The sequence below is a fragment of the Hydra vulgaris genome, chromosome 06, assembly GCF_038396675.1.
Source record: "Hydra vulgaris chromosome 06, alternate assembly HydraT2T_AEP".
Lineage (NCBI taxonomy): Eukaryota > Metazoa > Cnidaria > Hydrozoa > Anthoathecata > Hydridae > Hydra > Hydra vulgaris.
Genome location: NC_088925.1, coordinates 52168258 through 52188762, shown reverse-complemented (window position 1 = coordinate 52188762; position 20505 = coordinate 52168258). Strand labels below are relative to the sequence as shown.

General features: G+C 28.2%; 1 protein-coding gene across 1 annotated transcript; it reads left to right on the top strand.

The window, feature by feature from the left end:
- The first annotated feature begins 14597 nt into the window (after positions 1-14597).
- LOC136081492 (uncharacterized) lies at positions 14598-15378 on the top strand. The gene is made up of 2 exons (XM_065798812.1): positions 14598-14742; positions 14840-15378. The coding sequence occupies exons 1-2, from the start codon at positions 14598-14600 to the stop codon at positions 15376-15378; spliced, it is 684 nt and encodes a 227-aa protein (XP_065654884.1).
- Positions 15379-20505: the final 5127 nt, after the last annotated feature.

The window sequence follows — 20505 nt, the reverse complement described above, 5'->3', positions numbered from 1 at the left end:
ATAGAAAAAATTATTGAGAAGCGATCGGAACGTCGATTTTTATAATTCCATTATTTTAGCAAATTATTAAAAAAGTAGGTTTAGTGCATTTAATTGGTGCAAACTTTGTACTATTTAGGGTAAAAGCATAAAACTATTGACAGGTTGCTAAGGCTAAAACGTTCGTTTTAAAACTCAGACCCACTTTTAAAATGATCATAGTCTCCATGGAAACTAACACCTGTCCATAGCAAAAAAAATTTATATTTTCGAAATCTATTAGTTTATACACCAATCGAAAACTCAATAAAATCGATGCAAAAAGTATAAGCACACTATATGGAAAAAATTAACTGATAACAAGTTAGAGGACTTTATAACGCATTGATTCCAGGGGGTAACATAGATATAAAGTTTTGCGTGCAAAAATAAATTCCAGTTTTTTAAATTTAAAACTGACAATGTACAAAATTTTGAAAGATTTTTATTCATTTGAAATATAAAACAAATTTATTTTTTTATTTTTCCTTATAAAAAACACTTTAATAAGACAATCAAGCCCATAGTACTTTCCCCCTGAAATAATTAAAAAATTGAACAATTCCTTAATTACACATTTGGAATATGAAAGGAGATTTCCCTTTTTAATATAATTGACTTCAACGGTTATTTTTCACAAGATTGCCAAAGCGCATTTGTTTCTGCATCTTTAAAAGTCATTTGTTGACATGGTTTTGCACAGGAATAAAAGTAATGAATGTAGCCGAGGTTTAGAACAAACATCCTCAACAATTATTCAATTGATAATTCACAATAGTATGAAACGTGTTTGTCAAAATCATCAAAAAACCAAGGTTCAAAAGAGACAAAAATCTCGAGAAAGTCTCATAGATAAATATGTAGGCAAAATAGTTCATACAAAAATTCGCAAAAAGACACTTGTTGATAAACTTTATAAACTTGGGATATCAATAACTATTGATATCCCAATAAGTTTTGAACTACTTTAAGGAAAATAAATTGGTTTTCCCACCGCGCTTGAATCCTAACGGTTTCATAACTGCTGCTTTGGATAATATAGGCCACAACCCAAGTTCCACATCAGCTGAAGACTCTTTTCTCGGAACAGGAATACCACTTTTCCAGTATTGAAAATCAGAGAAAATTGTATCAGATTTTGAAATTTCTACTTAAGAGTTTTCTGAAAAAAAAACAGTTGTCAAACCTTTCTGATTCATAGACTGAGATTCGACCAATTTTGAATTTTAATGAAAGACCCGAAATGGATAACTATTCCAACGTCTGTTTAAACAACTTCTTTCGGGAACTTAAACCCTAAATAGACTTAAGTAATAAATAAACCTGGAAAAGACGTAAGACTTACTTGCACATCATCTTATGCATATTATATGTTTATATAATTAATTAAAGATATTTATAAGCAATTTTTATTTTATTTCAGATGGTTGTACCACGTTGAAGATGTACCACTATTGAGGAAAAAAAATCGAAAACAGCTCCAATATAGCTTGGTCAGCATTAAATGCATCACAGATTTATGCCGTCAAAGTAATTGATCATTCGGCGTTGCTCTTGTTATTCCGCAAATCTTCTAAATCTCCTGCCACGATCAAACATGGAATAGGTGCGATCAAGACAGCTGCTGATTTTTTAAATAAAGGTTGAACACCTGTCATTGAAAAGAATACTACGGAGAATCATACCTTAATGCATCACATGTATCAAAAACAAGAAGTGTGGTAAATTTCAAAGTCTATTTTTTCACTTTTAGGAAAAAATAGACTTTAAAATTTACCACACTTCATACAAACAGTTACTAAACATCATTATTTAGAAAATTTTGAGTTATAAATGCTCTAAGCAAAAAATAATAATTCTGTTATAGGTAACTGCTGCTTCTCTTCATATTTTGATGAAACAAGCTTATCAAGACGGCGTGATTCAAATGAAAGATATGAAAAACCTTATGATGAATGGAGAGAAGATTGTGAACAGATTTATCCTCAATTTAGATTTTGGTCAATAACACTCAGATTTGAGCTGGTTATATTAGCTTTTGTGCGATCAATAAGGACTGAAAATTTTGATTTGTATAGGCAGTGCATTCGACAACTCGAGAAACAAATCCAGAAATTGCAATATTATTTTAGAACGGCATGTTTGTTGTAAACAAAACAAAGAAAAAGTTTTCTTCAATTGGGTTAAACCATGCACATTAGCAAATAACAATAACACAATATAACAATAACAAATGCGTCAAAGGAGGGTTTTTTTATTACAATAACAATAAAATGTCCATTTAAGAAGCTTATCTGAAAATATGAAATTGATTGAAGTTGTTTTAGTAATAATTTTTTCTTGTTTATAAATGAAACATCCATGCATTAAAAATAAATAATTTCAAATTTATTAAGGTGCAATTGAATTGATGGAAGATTCCCAAGAACTACTCTGCTGGATGATATGTGGACCTGAGTTAGCTCGCTGCATAAATGAGTTTGAATCAAATTTACCATACGCAGAAAATGATAAAGATAATTTAGTGGTAACAAGTTTCACACATCATGAGCAAAATAAATGTCTCAAGTTACGAATTTAGTTGATGTAATTTCAAATATGGATAATCCATTTAAAGAAGAAAGCCTAGATCTTCTGGTGCTTGGTACCCATGATATCAAAGACAAAGAGTTGGTAAATATTGTTAATTCAATTAAGAATTTCGGAGAAAAAATATTCAACCATTTTTTCAAAACTAGAATAAAGGAGCGTAAGAAGTCTATCTTCAATCCAATAAAATGAAATAAGCTGCAAATAAGTTAAAAGATCAATCGCAAATATCTGTGCTCAAAAAGAACTGCCAATTGTTTTCTCAACTGTACATTTCCTGGCAGATCCGAGATGGCAACCTTAGCGAGTTTTTTGCTCATGAAAACCACGCTTTTTCACCACCTATAATAAAAGATGAATTGTTACGCAAAGGAAATAAATCAGATCTTTTAAATTGTTTCAATGATTTGCACAGCGCAACTAAAGATTAACCCATAATTAAATGTTTGATTATTGATGGAGCTGTTGTTGTAAATATTTTATCACTCAAGAATTGTGAAACTTTCGAAGATTATTTAACTAAGGTATTCCATAAATTCATTTTGAAACAGTTACAATCGTATGCAAGAGTTGATATTATTAGGAACGTTTACACAGAGAATAGCCTTAAAGAATCAGCAAGAGTCGTAAGAGGACAAGGTATTCTTCATCGTATGTTGCCCGAATCAAAGATTCCAAGTAATTGGCAGTCATATCCTCGCGTCGATTAGAACAAAAACGAATTATTTAAGTTCCTTTCAGTCCAAGTATCTTGTCTTCAAACAGATGATTAATTGTTGTGACCTACGAGGACTCAGTGATATTAAACCAAAGTATCAGCAAATCCAATCTTGAGCCTTACAAAGATGGAGAAGCAGACACTCGTATATTACTTCACACATATGATGCTATGAATAGTGGACTCAAAAAGCCATGATCAGAACTGTAGATACTGATGTTGTTGTCATTGCACAGTGGTTTGAAATAATCAAAAAAAGGCATTAATTCAAGATTTGCAAAAATTCGATATAAAAAGTTCTGATTATGCACGATTGTTGCAAATTAGTCATATTTTCATGTTCTGAAAGAATTTGACCACTTGGCGCTTCCCCGCAGATGCTCAAAATTTTTCGAACTTTTATTTTATTTCTTAAACCGCACCTGTGAACTTCCATATATTATATATCAATCAAAAGAATATTAAACAAGCTTTCAGAGTTTATTATTAAATATTATAAAATTGCATTTCATGCCGTAAAAATGCAGAGAAAGATTTTTAGAATAGGAAATAATAGCGTGTTTGAATGTGACTTTTAATAAATTCTATATGTTTCTGTAAATATCTGAATACGTATGGATAAACTTCGGCCCTTTTTCTTTTAATCCAAATTAGGTTTTGATGCCGTCCGGACCCGCTTAAGAACAACTATTTTCAATTTTAAAATGTTTCTACTTGAATTGATTTTTTTTTACATAAAACATGACAATCATTTTCAATCAAATTACATAATATTGTTATAAAAAGATATATTTGTGGTAACTTTAAGACCTACTATTAATATAAAATAATAAAATAAAATACCTCCTTTAAATCATTATAACCTCAAAAGCTTGCTCAAGTTGAAAGAATTTACAAAAAATCTTTTTGTCAATTTAAAATTATTTAAATAAATAATAAAGTTCAAATCGTCTTAAATGAAGTAAAAGAATCAAGATTTTATTTCTTTTGTGACTGGTAATGTTATTAAAATGTCTGAATGTTTAAAATTTTTGGAGAAAAATAATGTTATGAAAATTGAAGGTGCTCAAGAAAAAGAATTAGAAAAAAAATTATTAACATTACAAACCACTTACAAACAAAAAATGAAGGATGTTCAATACTCCAAGTATAAATTTCATAGAAAGTCAATTTTCTGGTTTAAACATGAATTTAATTTTGAATTTAAAGAGGTTATCTGGACACTCTCAAACGTATTAGAAACGCCAGAATTAAAGAAAGGGCGGCATACATTGCCTTGTAAAGACAAAGGAAAATGAGCTAAAAAAAATAGCAATTTCTAATCTGTCTGAAAAAGCTGAATATGATGCAAAGTGTATACTCGAAACAGCAAGATACACAGCCAAACAAATTGGTAATAAGAACTTAGAAAAAATTATCATGTGGGTTCTACAAGATCAACAATTGGCATATGATATCAAAAAAAAAAACATTGACAAAGAAATAAAAACAATGTCTCCAGAAGAAGGACTTGCTTTTCTATTAAACTATGGTTTTACTAAATCTCAGTATATGGCAATAAGATTGGAAAGTAAAGAGAGAGGTGCAGGTATTATCCGCTTTACAGCGATATTCTGGAATCTAAATTAAAACGTTGACCAAATAATATGTTCATCTCTGACAAGGAGGCAAATGTGCCATTACAAATCTTCTAATCCATATTGTTCAAAGAATAGTAGAATCACAAGAGGCGCAAATTATATCTAAAATTAATAATAAAGAAAAGGACTCAATTGAGTAAATTTTTGTTGTAAATTGGGGATTTGATAGAGCCATTAATTTTTCCCAGTTCAATCAAAAGTTCGATGAGTTAATTGAAAGTTCATCAGACGATTCGCTTTTTTCTGATACCATTGTACCCTTAATACTTCAAACATATGACTGGGATGTGGGCAAACCCAAATCCTAATTTTGGGCAAACCCAAATCCTAATTTTGGGCAAACCCAAATCCTAATTCTGTTAGATTTTGCAAACCAATGATCTTAAAGTAAGCGAAAGGAAGTAAAAAACTTGTTCTCGAAAAAAATTTTCGAGAACAAGTTTTCAACGACAAATAAATGAACTTTCTGATATTACAATATGGCTACCAAATGGAAAAGTTCTTAATATATAAAGCTCTTTATTTTTTATCAACCATTGATGGAAAAGTTTAAGCGGAAATCACTGAAACACCGTCTTATCAATTGTGTCCGCTTTGTAAAGCAACACATTCTGAAATGAGTCACATTGAAAACTACACAAACAAATTATTTAACACTGGGAAAGCATTTTTACTCTTTGGAATAAGACCACTTCATTGCTGGATCTGTTTCATGGAAAACCTCCTTCATTTGTCATACAAGTTGGATATAAAGCAATGGCAGGCAAAAGGAAAAATAAATAAAGGTTATGTAAAACCTCGAAAAAGTCTTATACAAAAAAGATTTTGGGAAAAATTAAGTTTACACTTAGGCAAACCCCATCCAGGTGGCACTGGTTCACCTATAAATGACAATACTGCACGGTGAGCTTTTTCTGATCCAATATTGTTATCAGAAATTTTAGATATAGATATAAATCTTATTGTCCATTTAAGAATAATATTAATATGTTTGTCTTGTGAAAATCCAATTGATCCAATCAAACTTAAAAATTATTGTCTACAAACGGTTTTAATTATCAATGAGAAATATTTATGGTATAAAATTCCAACTTGTGTCCAGTGTTAGCTCACGGAGCTTAAATCATGGTTGAATTAATTTTTCCAGGTTGAACTTTTGGCGAAAATGCTGGAAAAAGTCTTCACAAATTTCATAGAAAAGATCGAATGGATTATGCAAGAAAAACCTCAAGAATTAACAACGTAACTGATGTTTTTTTTTCAAGGTTTAGAAAAATCAAATCCTCATATTTCCAGTATTATTATGAAAAGTCGTTTGAAGTCTGTATATAAATCAGTACTACTAAAAGAGGTGTTACAACTTTTACTGATTGAAAATTCCACAAGAAGTAAGGATGTTAATGAAGAGGTTTTACCTGAACTAATTGATGTTTATCCACAATTAGATTGCGTTGATATAGAAACTGATAGCAGTTTATTCGGTAGCGAATAAATACTCAGCTATAACTACGAAATTTTCTTTTAATTAAAATAATTCGAAAACATTAATATTAAAATACCAGTGCTTCTATTTTGCAGGTTTTTTCTTATTCCGCGAGTCCCTTTACTTGGGGAAAACCTCTTTTTTTTTTTTTTTTTTAAATCAATTTTTTTTATTATTTTTTAATCTACTAATTTTATTTTATGTATGTTAAGGAATCTATTAAACAATAAAATTGGAGCGTCATTTTTAGCACTGAATAAAAATGACTGTCATGTTTTATGTAAAAAAAAAAAAAATCAACTTAAGTAGAAACATTTTTAAATTGAAAATAGTTGTTCTTGGGTGGGTCCGGGCGTTATCAAAACCTATACTGGATTAAAAGAAGAAGAGTCGGAATTTATCCATACGTGTTCAGATTTTTACAGAAACATACAGAATTTATTAAAAGTCACATTCAAAAATGCTATTATTTCCTAGTCTAAAAAGTTATCTTTCTCTGCATTTTTACGGCATGAAATGTAATTTTATAATATTTAACAATAAACTCTGAAAGCTTGTTTAATATTCTTCCGATTGATATATAATATATGAAAGTTTACAGGTGCTGTTTAAGAAACAAAATAAAAGTTCGAAATTATTGCTTTTTCACAAAATAATTGTTCTTTAAAAAAGGGCAACTTTTTTTTTGACCACTTAGCGGGGAAGCGCCAAGTGATCAAAAAAAAAATGTCTTTCAGAACATGAAAATATGACTAATTTGCAACAATCTTGCGTAATCAGAACTTTTTATATCAGATTTTCGCAAACCTTGAATTAATGCCACTTTTTGATTATTTCAAACCACTGTGTATTGGTGGGGCTGGATTATGGAAGACGAAATTGTTTAGACGACATTTCCGGAAGCTTCCAAAATGTGCAATGAACTCATACGATGTGACTGCAAAATAGAGAAAGGTTATAGAGGACTTTGTAAATATGTAAAAGCATTACTTCCATGTAACCCACTTTGAAAATGTGATGGTGATTGTGAGCGTTAAATTCATAATTTACCAAAGGTTTTGAATATAACGGGTTTTTAAAGTTTATTTAAAATTTTAGGAGATAACTTTTGATTTATAACATTGTGTTTTTAACTATTTGTTAAATATTAAATAAAATATTTTAGTGTTATTTTAAAATTCGTTTTTTTTAAGATCAAACTATTTGTGTTATAAGAACATTTATTTATAATTAAATTTAGGTATTTGCAAATTGCGGATGGGTCTACCTAATGGTTGATAGGAGAAAGAAAAAAAAGAGAAAAGAAGAAATAAATTATTTGAATAAAAATAATAAAAATTTATTAATATAAAAGAAGATAAAGGCAAATAGCAAATTATATATAAAAATCAAAAAGTAGATTTCTAATCGGTTGTTTAAAAAAATTACTTAAGTTATAAATGATATTAAGTAGGGGAGACCGGGGCTAGTTGCAACAGGGGTAAGTTGCAGCAATGCGGTTTAAAGAATGGTTTTTGTATATATTTCCTTAATTTTTTTTAAATAATATAACTATAACTTTAACACGTCAGCTGTAAAAAACTTACAGTTATTAAATAAAAATTTCAAAAGTTGATATTTTTTTTTTTCGATATAAAATTCTAAATTTCGTTTTTGGAGGTTTTTTGGGTTTTACTTTAAACTTAGAGGTATATGTAATAAAGTAATGGTAAGATAGAAAAATTTTTTTTAAACACGATAAGTCAAAAAAAAAAATTTGTTTCACTAAAAATAATTATATACAATGATTAGAGTGATTATGATGCCTATAAGGTAAGTTGCATCAAATTGCTTGGAGTAAGTTGAATCTTAAATTACCTGCGGGTTTAGTTGATTTTACGCACTTTACTAATTTTTTTTTTAAATAATGGACGCTTTTTTTACGTAACAGCGTAACAATAAACGAAAACAAAAATTTTATGATGAAGATAAATTTATATAAGTTGTATATGTATATAATATATATGAAGCATATGTATATATACGAATATATGTTTCTGTATTACATATTATGTATATATACATGTATTTTATATGTATATTATGTATAATATACATATTACATCCATATATATATATATATATATATATATATATATATATATATATATATATATATATATATATATATATATATATATATATATATATATATATATATATTAGGTACGTGTGTAAAAATTTCAAACCATTTATTTATTCAAATTTTATATATGGTTCGAAAGAGCTTTGAATTTGTAATAAAATGGTATAAAATTTATGAAAAAAAAATCATTACAAAAAAAGTTATGCTCTTTTAAGTAACATTATTTTTTATGAAGCATTGCTTAAGAAAAATGCAACTTACGTATAAAACTCGCGTTCGGCTAACAGCAGCTTTGTAATAGAATCATTAATTTGCGCTTGATTTTCCATAGTGAAATGTGCAAAACTATTAAAAAACGTTATTAAAAAAGTTTCGAATTTAAGTAACAAAATATTTTTAATGATTGAAATGTAATAGCTAAATTTATAACAAAATTTTATAAAACATGCATAAAAAAATATCGCGTTTTTTTGCATATATATATATGTATATATATATATATATATATATATATATATATATATATATATATATATATATATATATATGTATATATATATATATATATATATATATATATATATATATATATATATATCTATATCTATATATATATATCTATATATATATATCTATATATATATATATATATATATATATATATATATATATATATATATATATATATATATATATATATATATATATATATATATATATATATATATATATATATATGTATATATATATATTTATGGTTAAGGGTATATATATTTATTTTATTAAATATGCACCAAGGCTAGGATTTCTATAGCGTATGTTTAAATGCATATAGGTGATCTTTAAATACATTAAAAGCCTCAGTGTTTTTGCCTTATTTTTATCGTTACTATTGATTTTCGATGAATGATATATATACAAAAAAGATATATATATATATATATATATATATATATATATATATATATATATATATATATATATATATATATATATATATATATATATATATATATATATATATATACCTATATAACATCGGAAAAGGCGTGATATTTCAGTGGGGGCCGGAGTACAAAAAAATAATCATAAAATACCATATAGTTCAACTAAAAATCTTCAAAAATATATCCATCTAAACAATAGGGGGGGGGGGCATGTTCACCACGGCTCTCCTTTATTTTCCCTTCCGTAGTCCTTATATCTATCTAACTATATATAAATTCCAACAAACCGCAAAAAATAAAAATAATTTTTTTAAAAAATACTTCTTTAACAAAAAATTTAGACTAATAATTATTTTCTTTTTTGCTTAGTAATGTTTTTAACAGAATTGTGGCTTTGAAGAAAGCCTAGTTATTGAAGCAAACAAAACTGTGACATCCATAGCTAGAAAGAGTCGATTCTTTAGTACGCAAAGGAAACCACATCCAATGATATCTAAAATAAAGTAAACCCCTAAATTAATATCGCCATACCTATTTATGATGCCTTATGTCGCGGATAATAAATAAGGATGCCTTATGGCGCGGATAATAAATAAATATATAACTGTTATTATTGCATTAATAAACATAATCAATCTCTAAAAAAATATGAACCGGTTTAGTCTTGATATGAAAAAGATCAACATCCATCAAAGCAATCGTGTGGTTTTCATCATGTTGCGTAACCTTGCAATGATAGATAAGATAAAATATATCAGATATACAAAATTAAAAAAAAAATTAAGGCTAACAATTAACTAATGTATAATAAATTAACATGTAACTGTTATTACTGAATTAATAAATATAATCTTGAGGTCTTTAAGATAAACATCTACAGTAGCAATCTGCCATCATAGCTAAAACCTTGCAATAAAAGATAAATGAAATTATATTAGATATTTAGCACAATAACTGAAAAACCCATTACAAATTAGAGAAGATGAGAATGATTTCCTAACTTAAAAAAAAAATTCAAAATCACTTAACTCCTGATACACAATACATTTCCCATTACCAAACAGAAAAATCGATAGAAGTAGACCCTTCAATACTTTTTAACCTGAAATATAACAGATTTGATTATAAGTTATAATAAAGAGAAAGTTATATTGTGTTAGCGTAACTATCTGGTAATGGCATATGCCATTTGCCTAGAGTGTACTGATTTATTGTAACTAAACTCTTACATCTCTCAATCCATGCAAGCAAAAGTCTGTCTTTCTGGGTAGAAACAATGTGTAGCCATCATTATGATTAACATTAATTGTCATGAGCCAGGCAATTTGCTTATGTCAAATAGTAAATGAGCTTTGGTTTCCTATAGCTTGTTGCAACCAGGTCAACCCTGGTTGTTGGATATCGGTAACTAACCGACTACCTAAAATTACATTTCTATATACATATATGTATATTCATATATGTATACATAAAAAGAAATTAAATAATTATAAATCTTTTCATTATCTTAAAAAAAGGGGAGGGTAGAGAATATGATATACATTAGACACTGTAAAATTTATTATAAAAAATAAAGATTAACCTACTATCTGTAAATAGTATCTGTTAATGCAAGTTTATAAGACATGCTATTATTTAAAATAACATATACCTTATTACACATTTCTATTATGTTATCACCATATCACCACTTATTATGTCTGCAGAAAGTTGATATTTGCTCACTTCATACTCAACACCATCATCATCTTCATTCTCTTTTGGTTTCCAATAAGAAACTATATATACATCACTTTTCTTCTTTTTAATGCCAACAATTCTGCCGTAATATACATCCTGGGTGTTAGTGGCATTATCGAACCACATGTGGCAAATATTTCTTTCAATAGAAGCTCCAATAAAAATTTCTTCAATATCTGAGGCCTCATTGTTTTCTAGGTCAGGAAACATTCCTTTTACCTGATCAGGCATGCAACTTTTTAATATTTTTTCTACATTTCTGCGTTCTTTGCTTTCTTTTTTCTGAATTTTATCTCCTATTCGTTTTTTCAATTCTAACTTCAGGTCATTATGACACTGCATATTTGTAAACCGCTTTTTTCTGGCATTAGAGATAGCCCATAATATCAACTTGTTTTGAATATCATTTGGCTTTTTGCCAAAAAAGTTTTGAAGAAAGAAAACAAAGAGTGGCATTTGGAGCTTTGTGCTTTGCAGCGCTAAACATACCCATAAGTTCTTCTGAATCAATGTTGTGAAGCCTAGCTGACTTAGTCTGGTATTTAAGGTGATCATTAGAACTCATTTCAAATTGCCGCTTGTACTGCCTGTCAATGACGCTAATAACTGCATTAAGGCAGTCTGCTTTTGATAAGAAAACTTTCTTTGCGTGGATGTCAACTGTTGTTTCAAACAAAAAGTTTGATTTTGAAGTTTTTTCAACTGTAAATTTAAAAACTTTTCTTTTAATTTTTTTCTAAGTTGAGAAATTATCTTTTCCTTACGAGTAATAACTTGATTTAGATATTTAAATCTGTATGTTCTAGCCTTTGCCTTATCTTTTAAACCTTTAATATCCTCTTTATGCTTTCTCTTCTTAATTGCCATTTCGTTTGCCAAAATGGTTAATCTCTCTCTCATTACCTTTTTTCTGGGACTCAACTGGTCAGCTCTCAAACTGGATAGTGGTTCATGAGAAGAGGTTTTTAAAGTAGGACGAGATAAAGGAGAAAAATGATCACTATTTGATACAGATGAAACACTGATTTGTTGAGAAGAAAATGAAAAACATGTAGGAAAGTCAATTGAGGTAGCAATTGATTGCGATGTTTGTGCCACAGCAGATATTGTTATTTGGTATGCAAAGAGCATATTGCAGATGTCAACAAATGGTTTTGAATTTCGTGAAAAATGGTTTACAAAGACTTTTGATGTTCTAACTAGTTGCTGAATCTGACTTGTACAAATTTTGATGTTAAAATACTTACCGATTAGTTCTACAGTTACTTTATATGAATCGTTGTTAGTTGCAAATATGTGCAGTACATGTCCATTTCTACAGCCAATATTTAAATGAGCTGGTATTGGAAAATTACAAGCTAAATAAGTTTTAGCTTTACCATAAAAAAAATTTGTTTTCTTGTGAGGTCCCATGATGCACTAAATTAAATTCAACAATCATGATACTACTATTTAATTGGGTCGGCTATTAATCATAATTAAATGATTTAAAAAATCACCATTAATCTATAAAAATTTTTTTAAATATATGCATAATTTTTATATATCATATATAGCTTAAGGTGGCTATATGGTAAATTATGGGTATGGAAAAGCTGAGAAAATGCTGTTTATGTTTTTAATGAATTTTATGCAGAATCATCATAAAACAGTGTTATATAATTTTAATTTTAGCATTTTAAATTTTATTTTGCAGAATTTTGCCTTTAAACTAATTTTGGTGGGTGAAAAGAGTTAGCCATCAAAAAAAAAATTAATATATAACCACCGTAATTATACTTGATAGTTTTTGTGTACATCATTTAACAATTTTAAAAAAAGAAAACCCAAATATCCTTAGTAGTAAAAGGCTATTAAAAATAAAGTTTGTATAACAGTTCTAATAAAATATATCATTATAATGAATAAAAAATCAAAAATACTGAATTCTCCACAGTCAAAAACCGCCCCTCCTCCTAACACTATGTAACGGAAGTGGAAATACATACCTTCACAGCGCGGAACAATAGGGTATGTGGTCATGAATATTTTTTATTGAAATTTGGCAGGCACATAGAAAATAGATGTATACAGTTGCCTGCAAAATTATAAATATGTACCAACATGCCTTCAATATTAATGCACCTCTGGAACAGAAACAAAATTTTAAAACTGAATGAAAATCACTCGTAACTGTAAAAAAAACAACAGAATTTATAACAAAAAACAACAGTAACAATAGCAGAAACAGTTTTATAAAGTGTAACAGTAACAGTAACACTAAAAGAGGTGTTACTGTTACTGTGAGGTACCTCCACTGGGTCGAAAAATACGGTATATGGTCATGAATATTTTTTAATAAAATTTGGCAGGCACATAGATAATAGATCTATACAGTTGACAGGAAAATTTCAAATATGTACCAACATGCCTTCGATATCAATGCAGTGCCAGAACAGGAACGAAATTTTAAATAGCAATAAAAAAACTGAAAAATTTATTACACGTAAAAAAAAACCATAATTTATTCAAGATAAAACATTCTACTTTTTTAATAAAGTCTAAGCTGATATAAAATTCTAAAAAAAAAACAAATAAATACATCTTTACCACACCGACTTTTTTTTCACACCGAGCACGCTGTGAAAAAAAAGGTCACAGTTTTTGACTTTGAAATTGGTGCCGTAAAAAGCCAGATACGCACGTACCTATATATATTTATGTTTATATATATATATATATATATATATATATATATATATATATATATATATATATATATATATATATATATATATATATATATATATATATATATATAGATATCGATATATATATATATTTGTATAGATATTGATATATAGAATATATTCGAGGTTAAGTATTTTGATGTAATAATACGAAGTCTCTTGTACGTGTTACACTGCTCAATATTACTGAATAATAGAGCTATATATAATTATATTTAGATGAATAAAAACAACTGATTAGCGGGACTCAAAGTTTCATGCCCGAAGGCAATCATCAGCCGTTAATACCGTTAATATTAACGGCTGATGATTGCCTTCGGGCATGAAACTTTGAGTCCCGCTAATCAGTTGTTTTTATTCATCTAAATATAATTATATATATATATATATATATATATATATATATATATATATATATATATATATATATATATATATATATATATATATATATATATATATATGCATACATATATGCAAATATACATTAATCATTCATATATAAATAAATGATGATGTAGGTTAAGTTGTATAAAATGACTTTAATGTTTTTTTATTTTATTGTTATTTAATTAAACTGTTATTTTGTGCTTAAGTAAAAATTGTAAATGAGAACTTACAAGAAAAAAACTGAAAGAGGGCTTTATCCAAAAGCAGTGGGAATAGAGGTAGCAAACTATGTTGTTGATGGAAAAGAAATATCGATTAGAGCATCAGCAAAAAAGTATGGAATTCACTACTTAACTCTTTTTCGTTACATAAATAAAGTAAAAAAAGTTAAAATGGGAATGCCACTACCTACCTCGTGCTAATGTAGGTGTATTTTTTTAAAAATTATCAGATGTTTTAGATAGAAATCATTTTTCTGCACCTAATATTTACAATGTTGATGAGACTGGTATCATCACTGTGCAAAAACCAAACAAGATAATTGCTCGTAAAGTTAATAAGCAAGTTGGTGCATTAACATCTCAAGAACAGGGGACACTAGTGACAATGGTGTTAGCTGTAAATGCATGTGGCAATAGTGTGCCTCCAATGCTTCTATTTCCGAGAAAGAAAGTTTTTGATCACTTTATTCGTGATGGACCAAATGAATGCATTGGTGCTTCGAAATGGTCAGGCTGGATGAATGAGGAGTGCTTTGTTACTTACTTAAACCACTTTATTCGGCATGTCAAGCCCACAAAAGAAAGCCCTGTGATATTACTTTTAGACAACCATCAGTCTCATTTACCTGTTCAATTAATAACATTGTGTAAAGATAATAGTATAGTTTCACTTTCCTTCCCTCCTCATTGCTCACATAAGTTGCAACCTCTAGATAGATCTGTATTCGGACAATTCAAAAAATGCGTAGCTAGTGCACAAGACTCATGGATGAAATGATGGCCAGGAAAAACAATGAGTATATATGATTTGCCAGGAATTGCAAAAATAGCCTTACAGCATTCTCTTACACAACAAAACATAACATCTGGTTTTAGAGTGGTAGGAATATTCCCATATGATAAGGATATATTTTCAGATGCAGATTTTGCTCCATCATTTGTTACTGATCGTCTAGCAACTCAATCTAAAGCAGGTATTAATATTAGTATATCAATTTCAATCTCAGGTTCAATTCCATCTCCAGCATCATTAGAATTTTAGACCTCTGCCAAAAGCACAACCTAGGAAAGAAATACTAGATCAATAAGAAAGTATGCAGAAATTCTTACAGATACTCCAGTAAAACAGCGACTTATGGCTGAAAAATAAGTAAGTTCTAAAAAGAGAAAGTATAATACTTCTCCATCAACAAACAAAAAAAAAACATTAAAGTTGAATTAAAATGCAATTAATGTAATTTTTTGCATTAAAAAAATTGCTTTTTAAACAAAATGTTATTGTGTTTTTATATCCTAAAAACAGAAAAAAACAGAACTTAAATATCCTAAATACTCCTCTTGCCTTTTTTAAACTTAATTGTTGTTTATTTGACCAAGAGAACTTTTTTTTTTCAAAAACGGTTTTTAGTTTACTAAACAAGTCAGGTATATGTAAAGTCTAAACATAATAAATGTATTGCAACTCAAGGATAATACTACTTTCTTTTATTGTAATTATAAAATTTTTGTTGCCAAATAGAAATAACAGATTAACTAGTAATTTTTCTGTGAACTCAACAAGGCTTATTCTTTTATAGTATTGTGTTGCAACTTGCCCCGTTCACTGTTGCAACTTGCCCCGCTGCGGGGTAAGGCGGAATATACCTGCTTAAAGATTAATAATAAAATAAAAAAAGACAACAAAGAAGTTCGAATTTAGAAAAAAAACTTTTTATTATTTGCCATCCGTCAGCAATTCAAGTAAGAAGAATAATAAGTAAGTTTAAGAATTTACGGTTATATTTGAAGTTGTATTTTTTTTTTTTTTTTACTGTTTTTTCCTTTCTTTTTTTAGCTCATTCAATTTTTTCTTTTTTACATATCTATTTTATCACATTATTAATTACATTATTATATGCTACATAATTGTGTATTTTATTATTAAGCGTTAGTCATATTTACATTATTTATGTTTTTATTATACATTACTACTACTACTACTACTACTATTGATATTACTGTCACTATTGTTATTATTATTGCAATTTTTGTTATTGTTATTATTATTGTTGTTATTATTATCTGTTATTATTGTTATTTTATTATTATTTTTATCATAAACTATATCATTGTTTATATTATCGTATAGCTGCTACTATTGTTATATTGTTTCTGTTGTAATAGTCTTATTAATATCAAAATTTTTATTTCTAAACAAATTTTTACTTATTATGTCTAAACTATGCACAGTTTGGGATAAATAGATTCGTGCTAATCATCATTCACTTCAATGCAACCACTGCCTAAGTTCAATCCACAAGAAATGTAGTTCTCTAAATAACAATGATTTTAGTTAATTAAAAAGTTCTTCCATGAATTATTGGCTCTGTATTACATGCTGCAACATTATTTTTCCTTTTAATTCTATATCGGATAATCTTTCTCAATGATCTGCCAAATGACATTTCCCTCTTTTCTTGCTTTCCGAGAATCTGACTTTTTATCAAATTAACAATTACTTTACTTATCAGCTAAATAACAACGACAATAATGATACGAACATAGTTGAGGACCCAATCTATTGTTAAATACATAGACATTGAAAAATTAAACTCTTCAAACATCAATATTAATTGTTTTTCTCTATTTCATTTAAACTTCGCTTTATTAGTTAAACATTTTGACGAATTAACTTCACTTTTATCTATAACAAATTATGAATTTAGGATAATAGGAATCAGAGCCTGATCTTCCACAAGGCACGTTAGGCCCGGGCGTAGGGCCCCCAAAATTTAGGGGGCCCCTAATTTTCGGGTTTTAATAATTTTTTAGCCCATCAGAATTTTTTTTTAAATATACCTCTATGTTTTACTCAAAAAATTAAAAACCTTATGTTCTGTTGCATTTCGGAATTAAAATTATGAACATATGGTCCACAACAGTCCGAAAAAACATAAAAGTCATTTTATCAAGAGCTTTTGGCAAAATGTTTACTTAAAACAGTTATTACTTATAAAGGTCGCCATTTAGCTGAATCAGAAATTCAGAACTTTATAGATGAGCTAGAAAACAGTAAAAATGAAGATTATGATGATTTGTTAATTTACACTGATGGTATATACATTTAATTTATTTTTCTTTCCTTAGGATATTTAAAATATGAATTTTTATGATATTTTAAGTTTAAGATTTAAATTTTAAGTTGTGATTTAATTTTTTCTTTAACCTCTTTCTATAAATAATTTTTTATGTGTAAAAAGTTATTTATAGAAAGTTTTTTTTTCGTTCAACCAGAGAGCGAATATAAATGTCACTATTTTAATCCCTATTTTAATCCCTATATATTCTATATTGAGCTATTGGAAATGTTTCCGAGAAAATATCCGTCTGGATCTTCTAAACGTAAAAGAAAAGAAGAAAAATTTGTCCAAAAAAAACCAAAATGCATGTCATAGGATAAATTTGTTCTTCGTTGAGCTCCTGATCAAGAAATTGCTCCTCATAAAGAAATTGCTTTTCATGAAGAAAGAGCTCCTCATGAAGAAAATCCTCCTGTTGAAGAAATTACAGTTGAAAAAGAAATTGCTTTAGAAGAAGTAATTGCCTTTGGAGATGTTCAATGAATATTGAATATTTACCTGTAACATTGCAAGATAAGCCTGATAACTTGGATGATCCTGCTATGTGGCCTCCTATGAATTCAACAATTCGAGAATATTTTGTTCTTAATCCACCAAAGCAAAATGTAGAATTTATATCTGATTCGGGACGACAAATTGGAGAAAAAGTTAGAATGTGTTCAAAGAACAATTTTTTCCGCCTAAAAAAAAATGGTGAAAAGGTTCAAAGGGAATGGCTCATATATTCTCCAAGTTCAAAATCAATATTTTGCTATGTCTACAAACTTTTTGGAAACAGCGATCAAGGTCTTTGCACCCCTGGATTCAAGGACTGGAAGAATGTCACATCAAGACAAGCAAGTCATGAGACCTCACTTTTGCATCGTACTATTGTGTGCCAACTGTCTCAACTTTCCAAAACCGTTGGGCGTATTGACAGCCAAATAGCACAACAAAATCAAAATGAGCGTGCATAGTGGAGAGATGTTATAGTGTGTGTTTTTGAAGTATTAAAGTTTATTGCACAGCGAGGTTTGGGTATTTTTGGCGATAATGAACAAAATGACAATTTTTTAGGGTTATTAGAGTTAATCAGCAAGTTTGATCCTTTCTTAGCATTAATGTCTATCGAGAGCGAAGTGACAAAAAGTCTAGATTTTGAAGAGATTTTGAATTTATGTATGAAAAATCAAGGAAAAAAATATAATAATTTGGATACATGTAAGTTTTAATTGTCTAAATTCTAAATCCCTCAGGGTTCAATAAATAAGGGCACATTTATTCGTTTACACAATTTTTCAACACGGGGGCCCCCGTGTTGTTCTAGGTTGGGGCCTGATCGGAATTATAAAAACTAAGCTAAAACCTGATTTACTCCCAATAACTCCAATAAATCTTAGTGAACATAAAAAACATCAATAAGGTATAACTTTTATATTAAATGTAATGTTTTATATTAAAGTAAGGTTGCCGATATTGCACCCTCTAAGAATAAAGTCAAAAATTAATAAAATATACCAAGTGGAAATAATTGGACTTTATTCTATTTTATAATTTGGGCATAAACTTTTCTAAAAATGTTGAAATATTCCAAAATTAAACGTTGGTATTTGATAGGAAATAAAATTTTAAAAAGCATGCTTTCGGTACAATTTAGGAAACAAGGTCCTAAATTGTACCATCTTTATTTCACAAATGCTATATTAATTTACAGTACATTTTGAATGATTTTTGTAAAGATTTTTTTCTGTGCCAAACAATGTAAAAAAGTTTTCAATTTAATAAACTATGAAACTGTAAATCTTTCTTGGAATAGTCTGAAAATAGGTATCATCAATAAGGTATAACTTTTATATTAAATGTGTAACATGCTAATGTTGTAGCTTGAATTTTGGTAGGAAAATAATGGATATTACTGCACATTATTTTAATTATACAAAGCAAAAATTCTTTGTTCTTGACAAAAGTTACAAATATTCAAAAATCAAAATGGCAGCCTTAGTACAATTTAAGGTCTTACGTGAGGTACAAACTACGCGACTTGACTCATTTTGGGTTTAAAACGAAATAAGACAACAAATGCTACTGTATTTTAATTTCTTGAAAGCTATTTTGAATTCATGTAAATAGTGCTTTCAATTAAATATGATAAAAAGGACATATATTTAGAATGTTTAAAGGACCCCCTAAACATTTAACCCCCAAAATAAGATAAGTTTGGCATCATATCAACTTGACGTAACTGTTGCCAGAATCTTGTTTAATCTCACAAAAAAAAAAATTGATTCCTAAGTTCAACATAACAAAGGTAAAATTTTAGTCAAAAGATAATTTTTGGGTTGTAAAAATAACTAGATACAGCAAAAGAACAATTTAGGTGTCGGTACAATATCGGCAACCCTATCTTACTCCAACAAAAAACTTCATTTGGAGGTGCTCTACTTTGTTTCTAATAAACTAATTTATAAATCTAGAAATTATTTACTCATGTATAAACCCCAATTCTTAGAGTCAGTATTTGTTTAAATCATTTTCCCTAAAAAGTCTAATATCATAGTAGGCTGTGTTTATCTTCATCCTAACATGGATATTAATGAATTTATTGTTTCATATCGAACTATTCTATTTAAAAAAATTGCTTTTAAAAAAAATGAAACTATCTTTATAATGGGTGATTTTATTATTGATCTTTTAAAAGCAAACTCAGATAATTCAATCTCGGAGTATTTGAACACCATTTCTTCAAACCACTTTCTACCTTTTATATGTTTACCGACAAGAATTACCAAACACACAAGTACTTTAAT